This window comes from Aquarana catesbeiana, linkage group LG01 (genome assembly GCF_042186555.1).
Source record: "Aquarana catesbeiana isolate 2022-GZ linkage group LG01, ASM4218655v1, whole genome shotgun sequence".
Classification (NCBI taxonomy): domain Eukaryota; kingdom Metazoa; phylum Chordata; class Amphibia; order Anura; family Ranidae; genus Aquarana; species Aquarana catesbeiana.
This window is the reverse complement of record NC_133324.1, coordinates 868,446,167-868,468,378: the sequence shown is the minus strand read 5'-3', so window position 1 is coordinate 868,468,378 and position 22,212 is coordinate 868,446,167. Positions and strand designations below refer to the sequence as shown.

The 22,212-nt window shown below is 41.6% G+C and overlaps 1 protein-coding gene across 1 annotated transcript in view; it reads right to left on the bottom strand.

The window, feature by feature from the left end:
- Positions 1 to 22,212, bottom strand: part of FBXL5 (F-box and leucine rich repeat protein 5) — a 72,070-nt gene that overhangs the window by 22,334 nt on the left and 27,524 nt on the right. The window contains exons 2-5 of the mRNA XM_073609849.1: positions 15,468 to 15,683; positions 7,238 to 7,333; positions 5,755 to 5,941; positions 2,964 to 3,146 (exon numbers count right to left, since the gene is read on the bottom strand). Of these exons, the coding sequence (XP_073465950.1) occupies positions 2,964 to 3,146; positions 5,755 to 5,941; positions 7,238 to 7,333; positions 15,468 to 15,683 (682 nt within the window). The remainder of the gene's footprint in view (positions 1 to 2,963; positions 3,147 to 5,754; positions 5,942 to 7,237; positions 7,334 to 15,467; positions 15,684 to 22,212) is intronic.

Below are 22,212 nucleotides of genomic sequence, written 5' to 3'. Positions count from 1 at the left end.
TGGCTGTTTGGTTATGTCATGTGATTCTGAATGGGAAGAATCTTCATTATCAATCAGCAGTTGCACTTGGGTGTTCTAATAAGGAAAATTGCAGTATCCAAATCCTCTGAGTAATTAACTCTTTGGGAGTATCTCACAAAAAATTAGATTTTTGTTGCAAAGGATGCCTAAAACGACTTGCATCTTAGTGCAGACTTCTGGGAAAATCAATAAGCCATTCTCACAAGCAGAAAAATACATTTCTGGAGGTGTACGGAACACCTCCAAATTACCATATTGCATTGAATTTTAAAGAAAATGACAGTTCTGCAGATTGGAAAGGTCATTTTTAAATAACATTCATTTACAATATAGCTTTGGTAACAGTTATATACAAGAACAATTTTTGCCATTTTATTCCCACAACAGTGGAGTTAACTGTCCACTGCAGGTTCATTTCTGATTGGCTTGGCTGCTCTATACCAATACATAACATTATACTATAATATACTAATACATTTCTTATACAGTATTAGCCAAAGTATCCAGGAAATCGCACTATATTCTGTAAAAAAAATTCACAGATAAAGAGCTACTTACTGCAAACAATAAAAAGCATGACCAAGCAAAAAATCTGTGGTAATAGCAGCAAAAAATGTATAACAGTTTTAAGTTGAAATAAATATTGTGTAGCACCTTAACTACTTCAATACTGGGCACTTACACCTGACTCCTGCCCAGGCCATTTTTCAGCTTTCAGCGCTGTCACACTTTGAATTAGGGCTGAAACAACTAATCGATTAATCGACAACTAATTGATTATGAAATTAATCGATTACTATTTTCATAATCAATTCATCGGCCAGCCGATTAGTTAGTCTGCATACAGAATGCATTATTTGTTTACATATCAGGAAATACAGTGCAGCACACAGCTCAGTACACCATCCATACATGTCAGTAAGTGCCTGGGAACTTGTGAATGTGCGAGGAGCAATGCCTCATGGGACATGTAGTCCCGGGCAGGAAGTGAGTGGTTCTAGAGGCAAAAGTTTTCTTTACCTTGCTATTGGGGCACTCTATACTGTACTTAACAGCAAAAAAACAGTATAGAAACAGATCAAAAGCAAACTGTATAGGTGTGTACCAAGCCTTATACTGGCCACACGAATCAATTTTCAGGACGAGAATATTCATATGAAAAATCTGTGTACATTTGCTGAATGAAAGAATGTTGTTTGAAATTTTTACTTCCTTTTAACAGTCTGTAATTTCTGAACGAAAACCACATACACTGTCGGAAAATTCCTTTGACCAAGCAGTTTTCTATTATTTCTAAATTTTCCTGTCACTGTGGTTGAAGACAAACGTCAATTTGACCCCGCTAACGATTCGAAAATCGAACGAACGTTCTTAAAATGACTTTTTTTTAAGGAAGATATTGTTTTTGTATGGCCAGCATATAATATATTACAGTTCTGTTTGAAAATCTGCAAAACAGTCTAATTTTCTTTAAATAAAAAAAGATCCGAGTCTGATGATAATTACCAGATTCAACCTCTAATAGTATATACAGTATATATCTCCTCTAATAGTATATACAGTATATATCTCCCCTCTAATAGTATATAGAGTATATCTAGTCTGTCTGTTATTCTCAGATTTTGCTCTCTAACCATATAGTTGGTTATTTATATTTATCACTGTAAAGAGATACTTAAGAATAAATTGCCTTTTTTAAACTTTACATATTAACTAAATTATACACCACAATTTTAAGGTTATTAACCGATTAATCGAACCAATAATCGGCCAACTAATCGATTATGAAAATAATCGTTAGTTGCAGCCCTACTTTGAATGACAATTGCGGTCATGCTACACTGTAACCATGTGAAATTTTTATCCCTTTCTTCACACAATTAGAGCTTTCTTTTGGTGGTATTTAATCATCACTTATGCGTTTTTTTGGGGTTTTTTTTGGAAAAAATAAGACTGAAAATTTTGAAAAAAATAAAGTTTTTCTTAGTTTCTGTCAGTAAATTTTGTAAATAAGTAATTTTTCTCATTCACTGATGAGGCGGCACTTATGGGCGACACGGGTAGACGGCACTGATGGGCAGCAGCGATAGCCAACACTGACAGGCATCACTAATGGGTACCGTTTTCTGGCACTGGTGGGCGCTTTATTGTAATCAGGGCACTGATAATCAGCACCCTGGTTACATGCCTAGATGTCCTCTGTGAGGAGATGCCGCTGATTGGCTCTCCTCGCCTCACACCAGCATCTCCGTGTTTACATGTGACTGGCTGTGATTGGACACAGCCGATCACATGTTTAAAGAGCCGCCACCCTTTACCGAGATTGGGGTTGCTCTGTGTCCTAGCAATAAACGGGGGCATGCGAGAGCGGCCGTTCTGGGCAGCATCATATGACGTCCACCCAGAACGAGAGCCGCACCTCCACGCCGTCATTTGACGGTGGGCGGGCGGCAAGTGGTTAAAGCGTTACTAAACCTACAGTAAAATCAGTCTGCATATGCAGCATAGCATGCTTGTTATACTCACTGTGGAACGTTAGAAGTTAATCCTCTGCATTGTGTAAAAAGGCTGTTTTATCCTGTATGCATAGATCCTCCCCCTCCTGCAAGTCTACCTTGGAAAGAACAAGCAAGATAGCCAACCTCAACCTGCACATGCTCAATTGTGTCTTTTATGCTGGAGAAAACAGTTACTTGTTCTTACTTGTTCTCAGAGCTAGCCAGGTCACACGATATTAGCGTCACATCTGAAGAAACTGTGCAGTTTATGATGTATACATATTGGATGACATATTCAGTGAAGGTAGGAAATCAGTAACAAGACATGTAAAGAAGTTCTGCTTTAAAAGTGTAGTTGTCTGAAATTGCACTGGAGCTATGCTATAAGGTTAGCTTAGAGAATTTTATTTTAGGTTTGAAAAACAAACCGAACAGATAACTCACCTCTAGCCCACAGCACTGGGTAAAGATGCTTCCAAAGAGATCCAGTTTTTGCCAGCTGTGCCCATTTACTGTTTACTTGACTACAGCGACACAGCTCCTGTGGATTAAGGTAACTGAATATGTTCAGCATTACCTCTGGAGGAAGATGGGAAATGGATACAGTGCTCGGCTTAGCTGTGATTTCTGTGTGGAAGTGATGGAAAAATTTAAAAACAAAAAAACACTTCAGAACATGGAAGAAAAAACATATGTACTGCAAGTTTAATAATCTCCATCCATCTGATATGTGTTCTTTAAAGACTTACAAAATGATCTTTTTATAGAACTTAAAGCAGAGTTCCACCCTGAATTTTTTTTTTCCAGAATCGGACTCCTCTAAACCTATAAAAAAACCATTGAGGTAAAATTTTTTTTTTTATACTTGCCAGAAACGCACCCTGTTGCTATGTAGTCCTCCTAATCTGCCACTTCCTAGTCGGTCCACGGAGCTCCTCGTCATCATTTCCCAGGAGTCTGTGGGCAGTACTGTGATGTTTCCATAACAGGGCGGGACCTTCCTCAGTCGCCGCCCATTGTTATGGCAACTTTAGAAACAATCGGCGCTACGGCCAATGAATCACGCATGCGTGAGATCGAGAGATGCATGCTGGTTACCCCAGCATGCACCTCTCCATAGCTAATCCAGGAAGATATCTCGATTGGGCTTCACATGCCCACAATCATGATGGCAACGGCCACAACAGGAAGCAGAAAAGATTTAGTAAGAAATTTATATTGTTGCTAAATACATAATAAAAACATTGTATACTAGTTTTTGTATTGAATTAGTAATGATAGGATCAATAAAAAAAAAAACATTTCTGACAGACCGCACACCGTCGTTATATGTTGGTACTTTGAAAGAGGATATCTTTGTTATATACCCTCGTCTTTAGCGAGCAGTCCGGTTTAAGATAAAAGTGGTCTCTGCGGCGCATTCGCCATCAGCAGCAGTGGAGGCAATCGCAGCTGTCCCCTGCCTGGGTATGAAGACTAGTGAGGGGAAGATAGCCCCCACCCGTCTCCATATCACTGCAGGGCGGAAGCGACGTCAAAACGTCACTTCCGCCCATAGCTCTTAAAGGGACTTTTTTAAAAAAATTTTTAAATGACAAAATTTTTTTTTTTATTATTGCATTCTATGTAAATATGAGATCTGAGGTCTTTTTGACCCCAGATCTCATTTTTAATAGGTCCTGTTATGCTTTTTTCTATTACAAGGGATGTTTACATTCCTAGTAGTAGGAATAAAAGTGATACAAATTTAAAAAAAAAAAAAAGTGTAAAAATGTAAAGAAAAAAAAAAAGAAAATAAATAAAAAAAATTTTTTTTATTATTATTTTTTTTTTTTTAAAACGTGTCCCGAGCTCGCGTGCAGAAGCGATTGCATACGTGACTAGCGTCCGCATATGGAAACGGTGTTCAAACCACACATGTGAGGTACTGCCACGATCGGTAGAGCGAGAGCAATAATTCTAGCCCAAGACCTCCTCTGTAACTTGAAACATGCAACCTGTAGAATTTTTTAAATGTCGCCTACAGAGTTTTTTAGGGTAAGTTTGTCGCTATTCCACGAGCGGGCGCAGTTTTGAAGTGTGACATGTTGGGTATCAATTTACTTGTCATAACATTATCTTTCACAATATAAAAAAAAAAAAAATTGGGCTAACTTTACTGTTGTCTTATTTTTTAATTCAAAAAAGTGCATTTTTTCCGAAAAAAGTGCACTTGTAAGACTGTTGTGCAATTACAGTGTGACAAAGTATTGCAACATCTGCCATTTTATTCTCTAGGGTGTTAGAAAAAAAAAAAAAAAAAAGTATAATGTTTTTCACTTGTAAACAACAAATCTCAGAAAGAGGCTCGGTCCTTAAGTGGTTAAGCAGAAAGGTTCACCTGCTGACATGGGGGCTCTGTGGACATATGTTATGGTGTGTCTATGCCAGTATTTAAAGGAGAAGTCCAGCCTGAGCTCATTCAGCTGGGCTTCTCCTATGGGTCACAGGAGTGCCATTCATTTTGCACTCCTGTCCCCCGTTTTCAGCAGAGAGCTCTCTGAAATCCACTCTCTGCTGACGTCACTAAGATCAGTCCAGGCACCCCGTCATCCCGACTCTAGAAGTCTGCATTCGCCAGGTGCCTGGACTGATAGGCGTCCCAGCCAGGCGCTGAGATGGCTGCTCCCTGCCCCTCCACAGCTCAGCGCTTCAATAAGCGTGGAGGAGCAGAGCAGGAGAGCTGCTGATTGACAGGCAGCAGCACTCCGCTCGGGGAGGTGAAAGAACCAAGCCATCGGTAGTGTTCGATGGCTCGGTTCTCAGTGAAGAGGTGGCAGGGGACAGATGCAGCATCCACTTAGGCAAGTATGATTATGGGATATAAAAAAAAAAAAAAAAACCCATACTTCTCTATTTAAAAGGCAGCTCTAGGAGTATAGAAAGCCCGATAGCAATTACCAAAATGTCACCATTTACAATTGGACAGGAGGGATGCTCCAACTGCATGTACAACCATTTAAATTCAAGATCATACATTCCATTTATGAACGATTAATATGAAATACTTAACATTGAAAACCTCAATTCTTTGGAACATCTTGCAATTCAAAAATTTCAGTTACAGTAATTTATGCATTTCACAGTTATATGCAGATAAGGAAACCCAGCTAATACAGATTCAGGATTTATCACAAGTATCTGATTTTAATTACTGGGCTTGTCAATCTGCTCATCTTGGTAGGTAACATCTTACCCTCCTCTGCTTTCTCGTCCACTGAATACTTGAGCACTTTCTGCAGCTCTTCAGCCTCATTCCAAAGGCTGAGACCTCTGAGTAGCTCTGATGGGTCTTTCTGAGAGCAGTGCTGGGCAATCACCATCTTTTTAATGTCCTTCAGCTCATCATAGGTAAAATATTCCATCAACATTGGCTGAAATACCTGAGAAAATTAATGTCTCAATTAAACATCTAGACATATTTATATAACAAAAAAAAAAATATATATATATTATATATATATATATATATATATATATATATATTATATTATATTATATTATATTATATATATATATATATATATATATATATATATATATATATATACACACACACATATACACACACACAGGCCCCGAGTTACGAACATCCGACTGGCGAACTACTCCTACTTATGAACGGGAGGCGGCGTGACGTCTCTGCCGTTGTGCGCATGCGTGGGCACATCAGAAAAGGACGTCTGCTCATACGCGTCTACTTGAATGAACATCGTAAAACGACGTTCCTGCATATTTGATTCAAGAACAAACCGGCAGTCCCTAACCCGTTTAACTCTGGGCCTATATACATTTTTGTTAAATATAAAAGACATACCATTCCTAAAAGTGTCACTACATAAGCATACCTCTGCAGGTGGATCCATGACCATTTAATTAAAGTGGGTGTATCAATTCCCTACAACTTGTGATCTGGCCAGACTTACAAAGTATCTTTCCCCTGATCCCCATGAATCAATTAGCTACTCTGAAGCTGTACTCTGAATCTACTACTCTGCCTTAATGTCGGTTCACACTGAGGCAGAACGCCTTGCAGTGCGACTGCCTCAGGCGACCTGGACACGACAGAAGCGGCGACTTGCAAAACGACTTCTGTATAGAAGTCAATCCAAGTCGCCCCAAGTTGTACAGGAACCTTTTTCTAACTCGGAGCGACGCACGGTTCCATTGTACAGAACGGGGCACTACTTGTCAGGCTAGGTCGCCTGACAAGTCGTCCCAGTGTGAACCAGCACTTAGGGTTTATGCATCTGTGCTGAAGGGAGTCTGTAAAGTAAAGAGTTCCAACCGTTATTACAATCGCTGGTCACACTAATAACCACTAGGGCTGAACTACCATGTTTAGGACCTTCCATTAAACCTGCACATTACAAGACTAGGGGAAAAAAAAAAAAAAAAACACTTGAGTTCTTGGGCTGCTGGTGCAGCAGGAAATTAGGAGCAGCACCATATATACACCAGCAGGAATCTTAAACAAAAATGCTCTAAAATCATTTAATCAAAGCTACACAAAAAAAAAAAAAAGAAGTTGATGAAAACAGCATGCTGCAAATTTTTGATCAATATTAATTTGATTAATTGAAGGAATGTCAGGGCAAAGCAAATCAGTAAAAGCACAAAGAGGAACCTCTTGGTAGATTAGTAAAGCCAAGCAGTAGATAATGGAACATTCCACCCACCTCCTCTTCTTCCTTCATATGCGGAATGAAGTCACTGGTAAAAGCCTCTAGCCTCTCCTTCAGTTGCTGGGCATAGTTCAGCTGTTCATATTCATCCTGAGAAAGAACCATAATGTTTAAGGTGTGCCATTTTATATGAAGCTTAAAACTGGTAAACCAAGCCTTTAAACCACTAAGCTAGCAAAATAGGATTGAGAAGGGAGACCTGTAAGCAATTAGCTTCCTAAAGAACTAAGTGTCATGAAAAGATTTTTCACATGAGCAATGTCACAACTTCCTATAATCTCAGAGTTCCTTAAACACTGCTAGTAAAATGCAAATTGCCAGTAATGCTGGCCATACAATATACAAAAAATCAGCCGAATCAATTTTCGAAAAACGAACATTCGGCCGTGAGCGCAAACGATGCCATCATGTAATGACCGATAAATCGTTCAGTGGACATAAATGAAAGCATTTTTTGTTTGTTTTTTTTACATATACCTAGTGCAGACAGTTCGGACGGGAAACACATTAACCTTCGAATGTATCGTTTGTTTGTTCGTCAGAAAATTTCCAAACTTGTCCTTCATTTTTTCCAAGTTAAAATAATTTATTCTGCCAGATCCTCCTATATACTCCTTATTTAAAATGCTATGCATAAAGTAGTCACCCCCTTGTATGCACCATTGTTCTGTGGCCTTACATCTTGGAATGACACATCACAGGAAGCACCTCCATGGTTAACAGAGGACAGAATTAAAATTAGACTTGGGAAACTTAACATTAATAAATCACTGGGACCAGATGGCTTGCATCCGAGGGTACTTAGGGAACTCAGTCAAGTAATTGCCAGACCATTGTTCCTAATTTAATTGGCGAAAAGCCAGTGTAGCACCAATATTTAAAAAGGGCCCAAAATACATCCCTGGGAATTACAGGCCAGTTAGCCTAACATCAATAGTATGTCAACTCTTGGAGGGGATGATAAGGGACTATATACAAGATTTTAGTAATGAGAATGGTATCATTAGCAGTAATAAGCATGGATTCATGAAGAATCGTTCTTGCCAAACCAATCTATTAACCTTCTATGAGGAGGTGAGTTGCCAGCTAGATAAAGGAAGGCTCATAGACGTGGTGTATCAGGGCTTTGCAAAAGCATTTGATACAGTTCCCCATAAATGTTTACTGTACAAAATAAGGTCCATTTGGCATGGACCACAGGGTGAGTACATGGATTGAAAACTGGCTACAAGGGTGAGTTCAGAGGGTGGTGATAAATGGAGAGTACTTGGAATGGTATGGGGTGGGTAGTGGGGTCCCCCAGGGTTCTGTGCTGGGACCAATGCTTTTTAATATGTTCATAAACGACCTGGTGGATGGGGTAAACAGTTCAATCTCTGTATTTGCAGATGATACTAAGCTAAGCAGGGCAATAACTTCTCCGCAGGATGTGGAAAGCGTGCAAAAAGATCTGAACAATTTAATGGGGTGGGCAGCTACATGGCAAATGAGTTTCAATGTAGAAAAATGATAATGCATTTGGGTGGCAAAAATATGAATGCAATCTATACACTGGGGGGAGAACCTCTGGAGGAATCTAGGATGAAAAAGGACCTGGGGGTCCTAGTAGATGATAGGCTGAGCAATGGCATGCAATGCCAAGCTGCTGCTAACAAAGCAAACAGAATATTGGCATGCATTAAAAAGGGGATTAATTCCAGAGATAAAGCAATAATTTTCCCACTCTACAAGACTCTGGTCCGGCTGCACCTAGAGTATGCTGTCCAGTTCTGGGCACCAGTCCTCAGGAAGGATGTACTGGAAATGGAGCGAATACAAAGAAGGGCAACAAAGCTAATAAAGGGTCTGGAGGATCTTAGTTATAAGGAAAGGTTGTGAGCACTGAACTTATTCTCTCTGGAGAAGAGACGCTTGAGAGGGGATATGATTTCAATTTACAAATACCGTACTGGTGACCCCACAATAGGGATAAAACTTTTTCGCGGAAGGAAGTTTAACAAGACTCATGGCCACTCATTAAAATTAGAAGAAAAGAGGTTTAACCTTAAACTATGTAGAGGGTTCTTTACTGTAAGAGCGGCAAGGATGTGGAATTCCCTTCCACAGGCGGTGGTCTCAGCGGGGAGCATCGGTAGTTTCAAGAAACTATTAGATAAGCACCTGAACGACCATAACATACAGGGATATACAATGTAATACTGACATAGAATCACACACATAGGTTGGACTCACCTACTATGTAACTATATCTATGTAATGAATAAAAATGTATGCAATTGGGACTGAATGTGAGATCTGTTCAAAATATTCCATAATGTGCAAGAGGAAGAAATATAAAAGTTCTGAACTGCAGATTTTCTGATAAAGCTGTAAATTTGCTGTAGAGCAACTAATTGCTTTTTTAAGATACACATTTAGGTCAATGGAATCCACTGTGTGCCAATAAAATGTTTTGTGACCTCAAAATATACCTAATTTCTAGAAGGCCGTACAACTTAAAGCCGCATTCACGTGGCCAAATAGCAGTGGCTGCCAGTAAGAATCAGTAGATTGTGGTTGTAAACACTGCCTGCACAGAGTTGCAGCTGTCAGATTTGTACAGAGGTATTTGGCCATCTCCAAATGCAGAAAGCTATCCGCAGATATGCTGTGTGTGATTGTAGCCTAAAACAGAACACCTAAACAGCATTAAAAAGACCAATGGCCCTTACACACGATCCGAAAATTGGACGACAGATCATCCGTTAATATCGGAAGTGATGTCACGTGTTGTAGTGAATTTCTATTGTATTTTCGGACGACAACTGTACTGAACAAAAATTGTACTATCTGGTATCGTTCAAGAAAAATGTTTGTGTTTGTCCGATCAAATAATATCAGATGAGCTGTTGTGAACGGCTCTCGAAAGCTCTGTACTAACGATCCGATGATCGTACAATTAGGGCTGAAACTAATCGATTATGAAACTAATCGATTATGAAACTAATCGATTAATATTTTCATAATCAATTAATCGGCCAGTAACATAATGTGGTTAAAAAAAAAAAAAAAAAAAAAAAAAACTAAAATGAGCCCTTTAGAGCAAATAATCACTACTGTAACTATTTCTTTCACAGTTCTACAGAAAAAAAAAAGTGAACCCCTTACAGTAGTGATTTGCTTTTGTACTTTAACCGCTTCAATACCGGGCCAATTCTGACACTTTGCTCCTACATGTAAAAATCATCATTTTTTTGCTAGAAAATTACATAGAACCCCCAAACATTATATATGTTTTTTTAGCAAAGACCCTAGAGAATGCAATGGCGGTTGTTGCAACTTTTTATCTCACACAGTATTTGCGCAGGAATTTTTCAAACGCGTTTTTTTTTGGGAAAAAAAACTGTTTTGTGTTTAAAAAAAAAAAACAAAACAGTAAAGTTAGCCCAATGTTTTTGCATTTTGTGAAAGATGAAGTTACGCCGAGTAAATAGATACCTAACATGTCACGCTTCAAAATTGCACACGCTCGCGGAATGGCGCCAATGTTCGGTATTTAAAAATCCCCATAGGCGACGCTTTAACATTTTTTACTGGTTACATGTTTTGAGTTACAGAGGAGGTCTAGGGCCAAAATTATTGCTCTCGCTCCAACGTTCGCGGCGATACCTCACATGTATGGTTTGAACACCGTTTTCATATGTGGGCGGGACTTGCGTATGCGTTCGCTTCTGCGTGCGAGCACACGGGGACAGCGGCGCTTTAAAAAAATTTTTTTTTTTTTTATTGTTAATTATATATTTTTTTTTTATTTTGACACTTTTTTGAAAAAAAAAAAAATTGATCACTTTTATTCCTTTTGTAAACATCCCTTGTAATAGCAATATGACATGACAGGTCCTCTTAATAGTGAGATATGGGGTCAATAAGACCCCATATCTCACCACTAGGCTGGGAAGCCTGAAATAAAAAAAAAAAAAAAATAAAACGATCGCCGCTTCCAAGCCGAAGCGGCGCTGTTTTTTTGAATGGAGAGGCCGGGCGTGACGTCATAACATCGCGCCCGGCCTCCGACGATCATAGAGACTCCGGGGACCATCTGGTCCGCCAGAAATCTCTATGATCTACATCCGGAGCCGGCGGATCTACTCTCCGCCTCACCGATCGTAACGGTGAGTCGGAGCAGGCAGCGGAGGGCGGCGGGAGGACGTCCCCTCTCGCCTCCCATAGGAACGATCAAGCGGCGGAACAGCCGCTATGATCGTTCCTATGGTGTAGAGATTCGCCGGCTGAAACCGGCAATATCTGAATGATATCTGTAACTACAGGCATCATTCAGACATAAGCGCTCATTGAAGTGGTTAAAGGGCTAATATTCGTTTTTTAACCCCATTATGTTACTAAACGTCTTACACCTGGTTCACATCTTTGTGTTTTTTGGTGCTTTTTGCAGAAACGGACTACAGTTCATTTACATGGTTTCCTATGGGACACATTCAGATCTATGCTTTTTCAGCCGCCGCGTATTTGGAAAGGGTCAAGGATATTTTTCAATGTAAAAGGCTGCTTTTTTGGTTCAACATACTTCAATGGAGAAGCTGCAGAAAAGCATGTAATGCGTTTTTGCAGCAATTTGTGTTTTTTAATCTGCCCAACAACAAATTGGGCAAAAAAATGCAAAAACGCAAATCGCAGCAAAATCATGTGCGCAAAAATCAAAACGCACAGCAAAGGGCACTGCAGAAACAGATCAAAAGCAAACTGCATAGGTGTGCACCGAGCCTTATGCTGACCACACCAATCAATTTTCAGATGAGAATATTCAGAAGAAAAATCTTTGTACATTCAATGAAAGAAAGAATGTTTGAAATTTTCACTTGTTCTTAACATTCTGTTTTTAAAATAATTGTAATTTCTGAACGAAAACCACATACACTGTCTGATAATTCCTTTCACCAAGAAGTTTTTTATTATTTCCAAATTTTCTCATTACTGTGGTTGAAAATGAACGTCGTTTTGACCCCACTAGCGATTAGAAAATTGAACGAACGTTCTTATCTCTCCTCTAATAGTATATACCAGGGATATGGAATTAGCGGATCTCCAGCTGTTGCAAAACTACAAGTCCCATCATGCCTCTGCCTGTGGGAGTCATGCTTGTGGCTGACAGAGTCTTGCTATGCCTCATGGGACTTGTAGTTCTGCAACAGCTGGAGGTCCGCTAATTGCATATCCCTGGTATATACAGTATATCTCCTCTTATAGTATATACAGTATATCTCCTGTCTGTTATTCCCAGAGTGGATTAGATATTTTGCTCCCTAACCATATAGTTGGCTATTTTTATTTACCACTGCATAGAGATATTTAAGAATAAATTGCCTTTTTTTAAAACTTTACATATTAACTAAATTATACATCACGCTTTTTTTTTTTAAGGTTATTAACCGATTAATCGAAGCAATAAATCGGCCAACTAATCGATTATGAAAATAATCATTAGTTGCAGCCCTACGTACGATCGATTCGAAAGTGGTATTTTTCAGCCGATTTTCAGATCGTGTGTACGAGCCATAAGGAACTACATAAAACACATCCAAGATAAAGCTCTGGAGAAATACCAGTTAAGAGTGGGGTTGAAACAAAATACCCTAGGCTCTGAACAAAGTCTGTTAAATCGATTATTTAAAAAGTAGACAAATAGCAACTGTGCTTAAATAAGGTGGATAAGGAGTATAGCTGGCCATACATTAATCGAAATTCGGCCGGTTCAGCAGGGACCAGCCAAATTTCGGTCCATATATGGGCAGGCCGATTGTATCGACTTGGGAACAACCAGCCTGTCAGATTTTTCTGCATAGGATTACTGCCAGCTGCTATAGCTGCAAGCAGTAACCATTGTATTCTGCCTGCCGGGAATGCACTCTGTGCCCCCCCACTGGCAGAATACAATAGCACCTCGGGAGGCATCCCCTCATTAACACCAAATGTGCTGATGGGGGAATAGAATGAAAATCGAGTAATCTATATCCTGCTTAAGAAATATATTAGAGAAGCTACCAAGAGACCATGGGTAACACTAAATCAGAGAAGTAGCAGGTTATTGGAAGCTCTGCTACTCATCCACTGATCTCAAAAGCGGTTTCAGTCAATGAGAGATCTAGAAACCCAATACTCCCCTATAGCAGGGCTTTATAGAAAAGTGACATGGAAAAAACGATTGACAAATTGCAGGATCTATGTGCAAAGCTGGTAGGAGACTTGCCTCACAAGCTGTAATTACAGTAAATCTACAAGTGGGCCACTTCTGAAAAAAAATACAGCGGGTAAAATAAGTATTGAACACGTCACTATTTTTCTGGGTAAATATATTGTACTACCTTTCCTCATGTGTTCAATACTTTTTCCTGTGTTATTCCATTTTGATTTGTTTGTGTGGAAGAATGGGCCAAAATCACACCCGAGTAATTCTTTCGACTAGTTTCTCCATACAGGAAGCCTCTTGAAGCTGTCATTACCAACAAAGGACTTTGTACGAAGTATTAAATACATTTTAGTTAGCATGTTCACTGCTTTTTATCCCTGTATCATTCCATTTTATTACACATAACTTAATTTCTGAACGCATTTGTTTTGGTTTCTTTGTATGTATGAATTGCATGGGTTGTTAGACATGTGGTGAATATTTCAAGTCAATAGAACCTTTGGAAATATATTTACCTAGAAAAATGGTGACGTGTTCAATATTTATTTTACCCGCTGCATATATTTATAACTATATATACTGTAATTTTTGTGTCACATAAAACAAATTTGCACATTTAGAGTGTTGAGTATGTTGTGTTTATCAAATGGTGAATATCCCCATGAAACCCATTTCTTAACACTACAGACTCATGTCCAATTATTCTAACAGAAAAAAATATAGTTATTAGAATTTTTGGCATTTATATTTGATATGGGAGCACTGCTTAAAGTGTTTGTTACCACAAAAAAAAAAAAAAAAAACACAGATTCTGTTCCCTTAAAGCATGAACAGCAGAGTGCTTGTGTTGTGTAATTTGGCCCCTATCACCCAAAAAACCTGGCTGATCCTGCCTGGCTATACCTTCCCCCTGTAAACTGACCACGTTTTCTCTGCCCAGCTGACAGCTATAGTGGAGGAGGGGAGGAGGGAGAGCCGAGGAGTCACGTGAGCACAAAAAGACGCTCCAATATTAGGTACAGATTGGCAGCATTTTTATATAATACAGGGACACATATTGTTATGTTACAGAGGGAATGGGAGGTTTTAATTGTACTGGATTAACAACCACTTTAATGCTAGAGTCCTATGAGTTCAGGCTGCATTATGACTCAGACTGGGGGGAGCTTGTAAAGGATTGCACCCATGATCAACAGATCACTGGTGCAATCTCAGGCTCTTCAGACTGTCTGTGTAGCTGTCTGCCCATATCTCCCATACAGGTAGGCAGTTACTGAATTACAGGATGATCAATGGACTACCCAGAGCGCTCACCAGCGCCCTGGTAGTTAATTGAGAACTACAAGCCGACAGCCACAAAGGTCGACGCTACTAGTAGTCCATTAATTCACAGAACACTGAATGAATGATGCAACCATGTAGGCGGAGGCCCGCATGGCTGAGCTCTTTTTAAAGAGCAGGCAGATGCTGGACAAGTTAAACCCCAAATATGGATGTAACATGTTCACAAAGATGAAATTATCCTTTAAAGTAGTGACAATAATAGTTTCTATATCTTATCGTTTTATAGATTTATTGTATACTAGCAATAAAACTAGTTAGGGGGGACATTTATAATGAGCTCTTTCTGCTATAAACATCTGTGAGCCTACATTCACACTGACAGCTGGATTGAAATCGTGTGAGTTCAGCTGAACTAGCACAATTTCATTCCTGCATGTCAATCCGACTTCGGGGGTGATTTCATAGACATCTGTGTGAGTTGTTGCACAGATGTCTATACAAATCGCACCCCGAAGTCACCAAAGGTAGTACAGGAACTACTTTTGGGAATCGGTGCGGCGTCGCACAGATTTGGACGGTGTTATTGCCGCCGATTTGGCATGCGATCTGACATGTCAAATCGCATCAATGTGAACCTAGGCTAAAGCACACCTCTGCACAATTATATTTTTTTTTTCTCCCTCAAGCGTCAGCAGGTCAGCTGTTCGAACCATCCTAGGTAACGGTGACTGCAAGCATTCCTAACGCATAGTTTACCTTAATGTTTTTCAGACCCCTTTCAAACAGAACGAGCATTTCAGACAGCTTGTTGTCAGAATGTACATTGTACACGGTCCGGCTACGTTGCTGCAGCAGGCCAATGATGCACTCATTCTCAATCTGCTCATGCATCTTAAACTCCTTGAATGTCTCATAAAGGGACTGCAGAAGAGCTCGGAAGTCATTGTTGTTGGAAAAGTTGGTCTTGGAAAGCTGCAAGAGAAAAGAGAACAAACAGATTAGTTCTGTTCAAACAGCTCATCTCACAAGTTAGGATTATAGGTCAGATGCTTTTAAAAGTTTCTACAACAGAAACATGTACAGAGGAATGCATGGTTTATAGAATTTGATCAAGCAGTAGCTCTTTCTCTTTTACCAAACTTATTTATGAAAGTGCAAATATCCACTAAGAAAAGAAAACCTTCCAGTTCCACAGAGGACTAATTCCTAATGTTTAATAGTATCACAACCACACCCTTTCTGAAATTTATGTGGATACAGTAATCTGAAATATAATTGTGACAGGTTACTGCACCCTGTGCACCTCCTGACTTTCTGAATAACCTTAGTATGAAAAAATTACAGAGCAGGACACAGTGGGCAGAACCGTGTACTGATCAACAACCTGAAATTGCAATCCAGCAGACCAACAAAATGTTTTCAGTACTCCAGAACAGGGGTAGGCAAGCCCCGACACGGGTGCCACAAGCGGCACACAAAGCCTCTTTTGCCGGCACTCGACTCTCTCCCCATCAGCAGAGCAGCGCAGGGAAGTGTCAGTGAGACACAAATGCATTCTTAATTTTTAGAATTCCCCACACCGCACCTGTACTGAGGGGGAGGCACTGTGCACCCACACATTGTAAAAGAAACATTGTTTGGTTCTCTAACTTTGCTGTAGCTGCGATTGTCAGTTTTTGTAACGGGGAAGAGATTGAGTGCAGTTCTGCTAGGGTGGGGGGTCCCTGTTTCCAGGAGGACTGTCATTGGCCACTGCTAAAGCCAATCACAGTCCTGCTAGCCCCACCCACCATCTGGAGGAAGATGACTCACTTGGTTGCCACTACCAATCTCACACATAAGGGATTTTGACTGAGAAAACCACAATCAGATGACAGTTTGTGGAATTACTGTTGAGCTTCTGGGAACTTTGTTGAAATTATTTCTGAACCTTTACGTCACTTTCTACTAAACCCCTCTGCACTTTGTGCCCCTTTAAGCCACAGCCAGTATTCAGAGCAATGAAAAGCACACCCAACATTTGCTGCGGCGCAGAGCGCCACACTTTTTCTCAGCTGCGGGGGCCCAACTTATGATCCTGCACACAGGCCCACCGCTTTCAGAAAATGCCCCTGATCTGAGATCATTGCCATTCATTCCAGATGCTTGTATGTGACATCACATACATCACACACAAGCATGTGGGCTGGATGTGAGAGGTGGAACAACAGGATGAGTGTGCCAGGATAGGTAGATTTGACTCATCTGATTCCTATCACTACTCTGCATATCATAGAGGAGGGGAGGGTATAGCGGTGAAGCAGATTAGCAGGAGGGTACAGGGTACAGTGGTGGGGCAGATATGCATGGAGGTACAGTGATGGAAGAGATGAGAAGGGGGTTCAGTGTTGGGCCAGAAAAGCAGGGGGGTAGAGCAGTGGGGCAGATGTGAAAGGAGGTGTATTGGTGGGACAGATGAGCAGAGTACAGAGGTGAGACAGATGCGCAGGAGGTACATTGGTGGGGCAGATGAGAAAGCGGGTTACAGTGGTGGGGTAGATACCAAGATGGGTTTAGTGTTAGGACAGATGAGAAGGTGATTCAGTAGTGAGACAGAAGAGCATGGGGATACGGCGGTGGGGTAGATGTGCAGGGTAGTACAGTGATCTGGGGTGTGGCGTTACAGGAATTGGGGCTGATTTGAGGCGTGAGAGTGCAGGATGTTAATTTTTCACTAACAAAGTAGTTTACAGCATTTACTTTATAAAAAAGAAAAAAAAAAACAGAGTTAGGTACCTGGTAACTCTTTTTCTAAGAAGTCTTCCAGGGCAGCATCCGAGAGATAGGCTCCTCCTCCCTAAAACAGGAAACACATTAGTCCACCATTATAAATTTCACACTCTTACCTGTGTGCCTCAGTTATGTTAAAGCACCGAAGGAATTCCCTGTAAGCTGCAAGCTCCCCCTCTGTACCTGGTTTTTGTTGTTTCAAGGGTGGGAACTAGTGCTGCCCTGGAAGACTTCTTAGAAAAAGAGTTACCAGGTACCTAACTCTGTTTTCTCGAATCGTCTTCCAGGGCAGCATCCGAGAGGATATATCAAGCAATACTTACTAGGGTGGGGTTAGAGACTGGAGCACTTTACGATCAAATGCTTGGTCTTGGTCAGACAGCTGGTCTATGCGGTAGTGCTTAGCGAAAGTACTGAAGCTCGACCATGTCGCTGCCCTGCAGATCTGCTCCGGAGTTGCCCCTGCTTTCTCTGCGGCCGAGGTTGCCCAGGCTCTAGTTGAGTGCGCTCTGATTTCACTAGGTGGAGTGAGATTCTGTGCCTTATAGGTAATCTGTATGGCCATCCTTATCCATCTGCTGATGGTGCTTTTTGAAGCTTGTTTCCCTCTGTTGATTCCTGCATAGAGGATGAAGAGGGAGGTCGTTCTACGCCATTCTTTTGTTCTTTCGAGATACGCTATGAGCGTGTTCCTTACATCAAGTTTGCTGTAAATGTTTCTTTTCCTACTATCCATGGTTGTTGGAAGTGAGGGTATGACGATGTTTTGGGTTCTGTGAAATGTAGAAGAGACCTTGGGTAGAAAGGCCGGATCTGGAGAGAGAATTATCTTGTCCAGATGTATTAGACAGTATGGTTCTATTGAAGATAGAGCTTGGATCTCACTCACTCTTCTGGCGGATACTAAGGCCAGAAGGAGCGCAGTTTTTAACGTGAGGTTTTTGTCTGAGCTGTCCTCGATAGGTTCAAACGGAGGGGAAAGAAAGCCCTTAAGTACTGTGCCCATGTCCCAGGTGGGAGTTTTGTACAATTTGGCTGGTTTGGATCTTTTAAGAGCTATGAGGAATCGTCTTATCAGCGGGTCTTCCGCTAGTCTAGTATCCATGACCGAGGAAAGTGCTGCAACTTGTACTTTCAGGGTACTTGGTGATATGTTTTTGTCTGCACCATCTTGTAGGAAGTCCAAAACTATTGGAATTATCCCACCGTTGGAGATTGGTCTGTCTTCGTACCAAGAAACAAATTTTTTCCTTATTTTCTCATAGATGGCTCTCGTTACCGGCTTTCTGCTGTTTAAGATGGTGTTGATTACTCTGTCTGACAGGCCTTTGTTCTGGAGTTTTACCCTCTCAGTAACCAAGCCGAGAGCTTCAAGATTTTGTGGTTCGGATGGTTGACTGGGCCTTGTGACAGTAGATCCGGGCGGTCCGTCAGTGTCAGCTGAGGTTGTATGCTGAGATTTTTTAAATGACTGAACCATGCTCTCTGGGGCCAGTGTGGTGCTATTAGTATCACTGTTGTTTTCTCTGCCTTGATTTTTTGGATTACTTTTGGGATTATGGCAGTTGGAGGGAATGCATAGCACAGATGCCATTTCCAGTTTTGGTTGAAAGCATCCACCCCGCTGTTGCCATCTGTAGGGTCCAGGGAGAAAAATATCGGAGATTTTGCGTTCGCCCTGGGAGCAAATAGGTCTACTTCGGGTATTCCCCACTTCTGGGTGATTTGAGTGAAGGTTGTTTGGTTTAGCGACCATTCCGTGTGTTTTATCGTTTTCCGGCTCAGGAAATCTGCCACTGTATTGTCTGTTCCTTTTAGATGAATACCGGATATCGATCTTATGTTCACTTCTGTCCACAGTAGGATAGATTGTGTCAGTCTCATCAGTTTTTGGGATTTTGTGCCCCCTTGTCTGTTTAGGTATGCGACTGTCGTTGCGTTGTCTGATTGTATCTTTACATCCTTCCCCTGTAATGCTGGCTTGAAGGTTTTTAGCGCTTCCCCCACAGCTTTCAGCTCTCTCAAGTTTGAGGAGGCTCGTGCCCATTTGGGTGTCCATTTCCCTTGCGAGAACCGCCCTTCCATGTGGGCTCCCCATCCTAGGGCGCTTGCATCGGTGGTGATGCTGACTGGATTGACTTGAGCCCATCTGCGCCCCTCGATGACCCGAAGTGGGTTGAGCCACCAGTAGAGTGTTTGTTTGACTGTGGCGGGGACGGGAATGGATTTTTCTAGGGATGCTTGCCTGCCATCCCATTGGGACAGAATGTAGTTCTGTAAGGGTCGCATGTGAATTTGTGCCCAGGTGATGGCTGGAATGGAAGACGTCATCAGTCCTAGTACGGACATTCCGTGCCTGATCGTTGTGGAATGGTTCCTTAGCAGGGACGTAATTGCTTGTGTCATTTTTACGTCTTTTTCCTTTGTTAGGAAAATTTTTGACAGTCTGGAGTCCAGCACGTATCCCAGGTACACTACTCTCTGGCTTGGGATCATTTGCGATTTCTCTGCGTTTATTAACCATCCCAGGTTTTGCAGATAGATCATACTCTTGCGCAGGTTGTTTTCTAGGATTGCTGCTGAGTCCGCAAAGAACAGGAGGTCGTCTAAGTATGGTATTATTCCAATACCCTCCTGTCTTAGACCTTTTAGCGCTTCCGCCATTATTTTTGAGAATATTCTTGGAACTGAGGAGATTCCGAAGGGGAGAGCTGTGTACTGTAGGTGCAGCGTAGCTGCTGGCCCCTGGATTGCGAACCTTAGAAACTTTTGGTGATCCTTCCTTATGGGGACATGTAGGTAGGCATCCTGTAAGTCTAGTGTTGCCATGAATGTCTCCTGCGGTAGGATGTTCCTGATTGAATAGATAGATTCCATTCTGAATCTCTTGTATCTTATTCCTCGGTTGAGTGGTTTGAGGTTTAGTATCAGCCTTAGTTTGCCTGATGGTTTTCTTTTTGCGAAGATGTGTGAGTAGAAGCCCTTCTGTTCCTCCTCTTGGGGAACGTGACAAATCACCTTCTGATCTAATAGTTTCTGTAGGGATTCTAGAAACACCTTTGCTTGATTGCTGTCCTTGGGTAGCATGGTCGCTAAGTATTTGGTTGGGGGGCGGTTGGAGAATTCTATTGCGTAACCGTCCGCTATGGTGCGCAGTATGAATTTGTTTTCTGTTATCTCCTCCCATTGGTGGGAGAAAGTCGCCAATCTGCCCCCCACCTGAAGGCAGTCATTGTTTTTTGTTCTTTTGGGTATTAGGCTTGAGGATGAATTCACCTTTGCCTTTCTTGTTTTGTTGACCCCAGTGCTTTTTTGCCCCTGGCTTATTGAATTTCTTGAAATGCCGAAAGGGCGCCTTCCCTGGTCTCTTCTTGGTTTGAGGGAACCCCTTATTTTTTGCTGCAGTCCTATCCAGGACTGTTTCTAGTTCGGGACCAAACAGTAGGTCTCCAGTGAATGGTATGCCACATAAACGGTTCTTGGAAGGTGCATCCCCCCCCCCAGGATTTTAACCACAGGGCTCTGCCGAGTTTAGTAGTGCCGTGGTCCTAGAGGATATTCTGACAGTTTCTGCTGAAGCATCTGCCAAGAAAGCTGCCGCTCTAGTTAGTGTGGGGATGGTTTTAATTAGTTCCTCCCTGGGTGTGTCGTTCTCCAATAGATCTTGCAGCTGGGTTAGCCAGATTAGCAAGGTTCGGGCTGTGCAGGTGGAAGCAATAGCCGGATTTAGGTTTGCCGCCCCTGCTTCCCATGCCCTTTTCAGGAGAGCTTCTATTTTCTTGTCCATGGGGTCGCTGAGGGTACCCCCTTTGTACATTCTGTCATGCATAGTGAGTTCTGCGGTTTTCTGTTCTTTAATGCCTAGAGTGTCAGTGATGGCTTTGAGAAGACTGTCTGTGTCCTCAGAAGGAAACAGGTTGCAGTCTGTCGTGTCATCTTCCTCCTCTGAGTCTGAACAGATACCGTCTTCTGATTCAGATTGTTCAGATTCATCTGAATCCACTTCTTGTTCTGCCTGTACCTTGTTCTCCCTTGGAATGTGTGTTCCGCTGGTAGATGGGATACTGGCCTGAGCGACACTTGCTGGCGTTTCTAATTTCTCTATAGCAGAGCGTAGTGGTGCCATGGTGCTCTGAATTTCTTTCTTAAAAGAATTGAGCAGGTCTTTCAAAAATCCCTGTGACTCTTTTGCCACCATTTTGTCTAAGCATTTCTGACACAGGGGCTTTTTCCAATCTGGGGAAAGCCTGTGGCTGCATGAGGCACATGTTTTGCCTTTAGCCTTCCTTTCCTCAGGGGTCTTTGCCTGCAAGCGAGCATAGAGAACAAAAAAACCCCGTGAGTTTAGGTGGTCAAAGGAACTGCCTGTAGATAGGCAGTAAAGAGGTTAAGACAGAGATAATTCAAGAATATTCTGGCTTACCTTGGAGCTGTCCTGATTTGCAGGATCTGCAGGGCAGGGTGGGGAAGCGTCAGACATGATCAGCCACCAGGATCCTCTGCTTAGAGGCCTTTTTATCTGCTTCCTGCATAAGCTCCGGCCCCGCCCCCGGCTGACCCCGTGCAGGTTGGTGGACACACCTGCACATGCCGCTGTATTGTAGAGTAACTGTGCTGGTAGTGAAGGGTAGCATTGAACAAATTAGCTATTTGTATTCTGTTTTCTTTTTTTTTTTTTGAACTTCCCGCCCCTAGGTGTCCCTGCTCTATCTCCGTAGTAGATAGACTACGG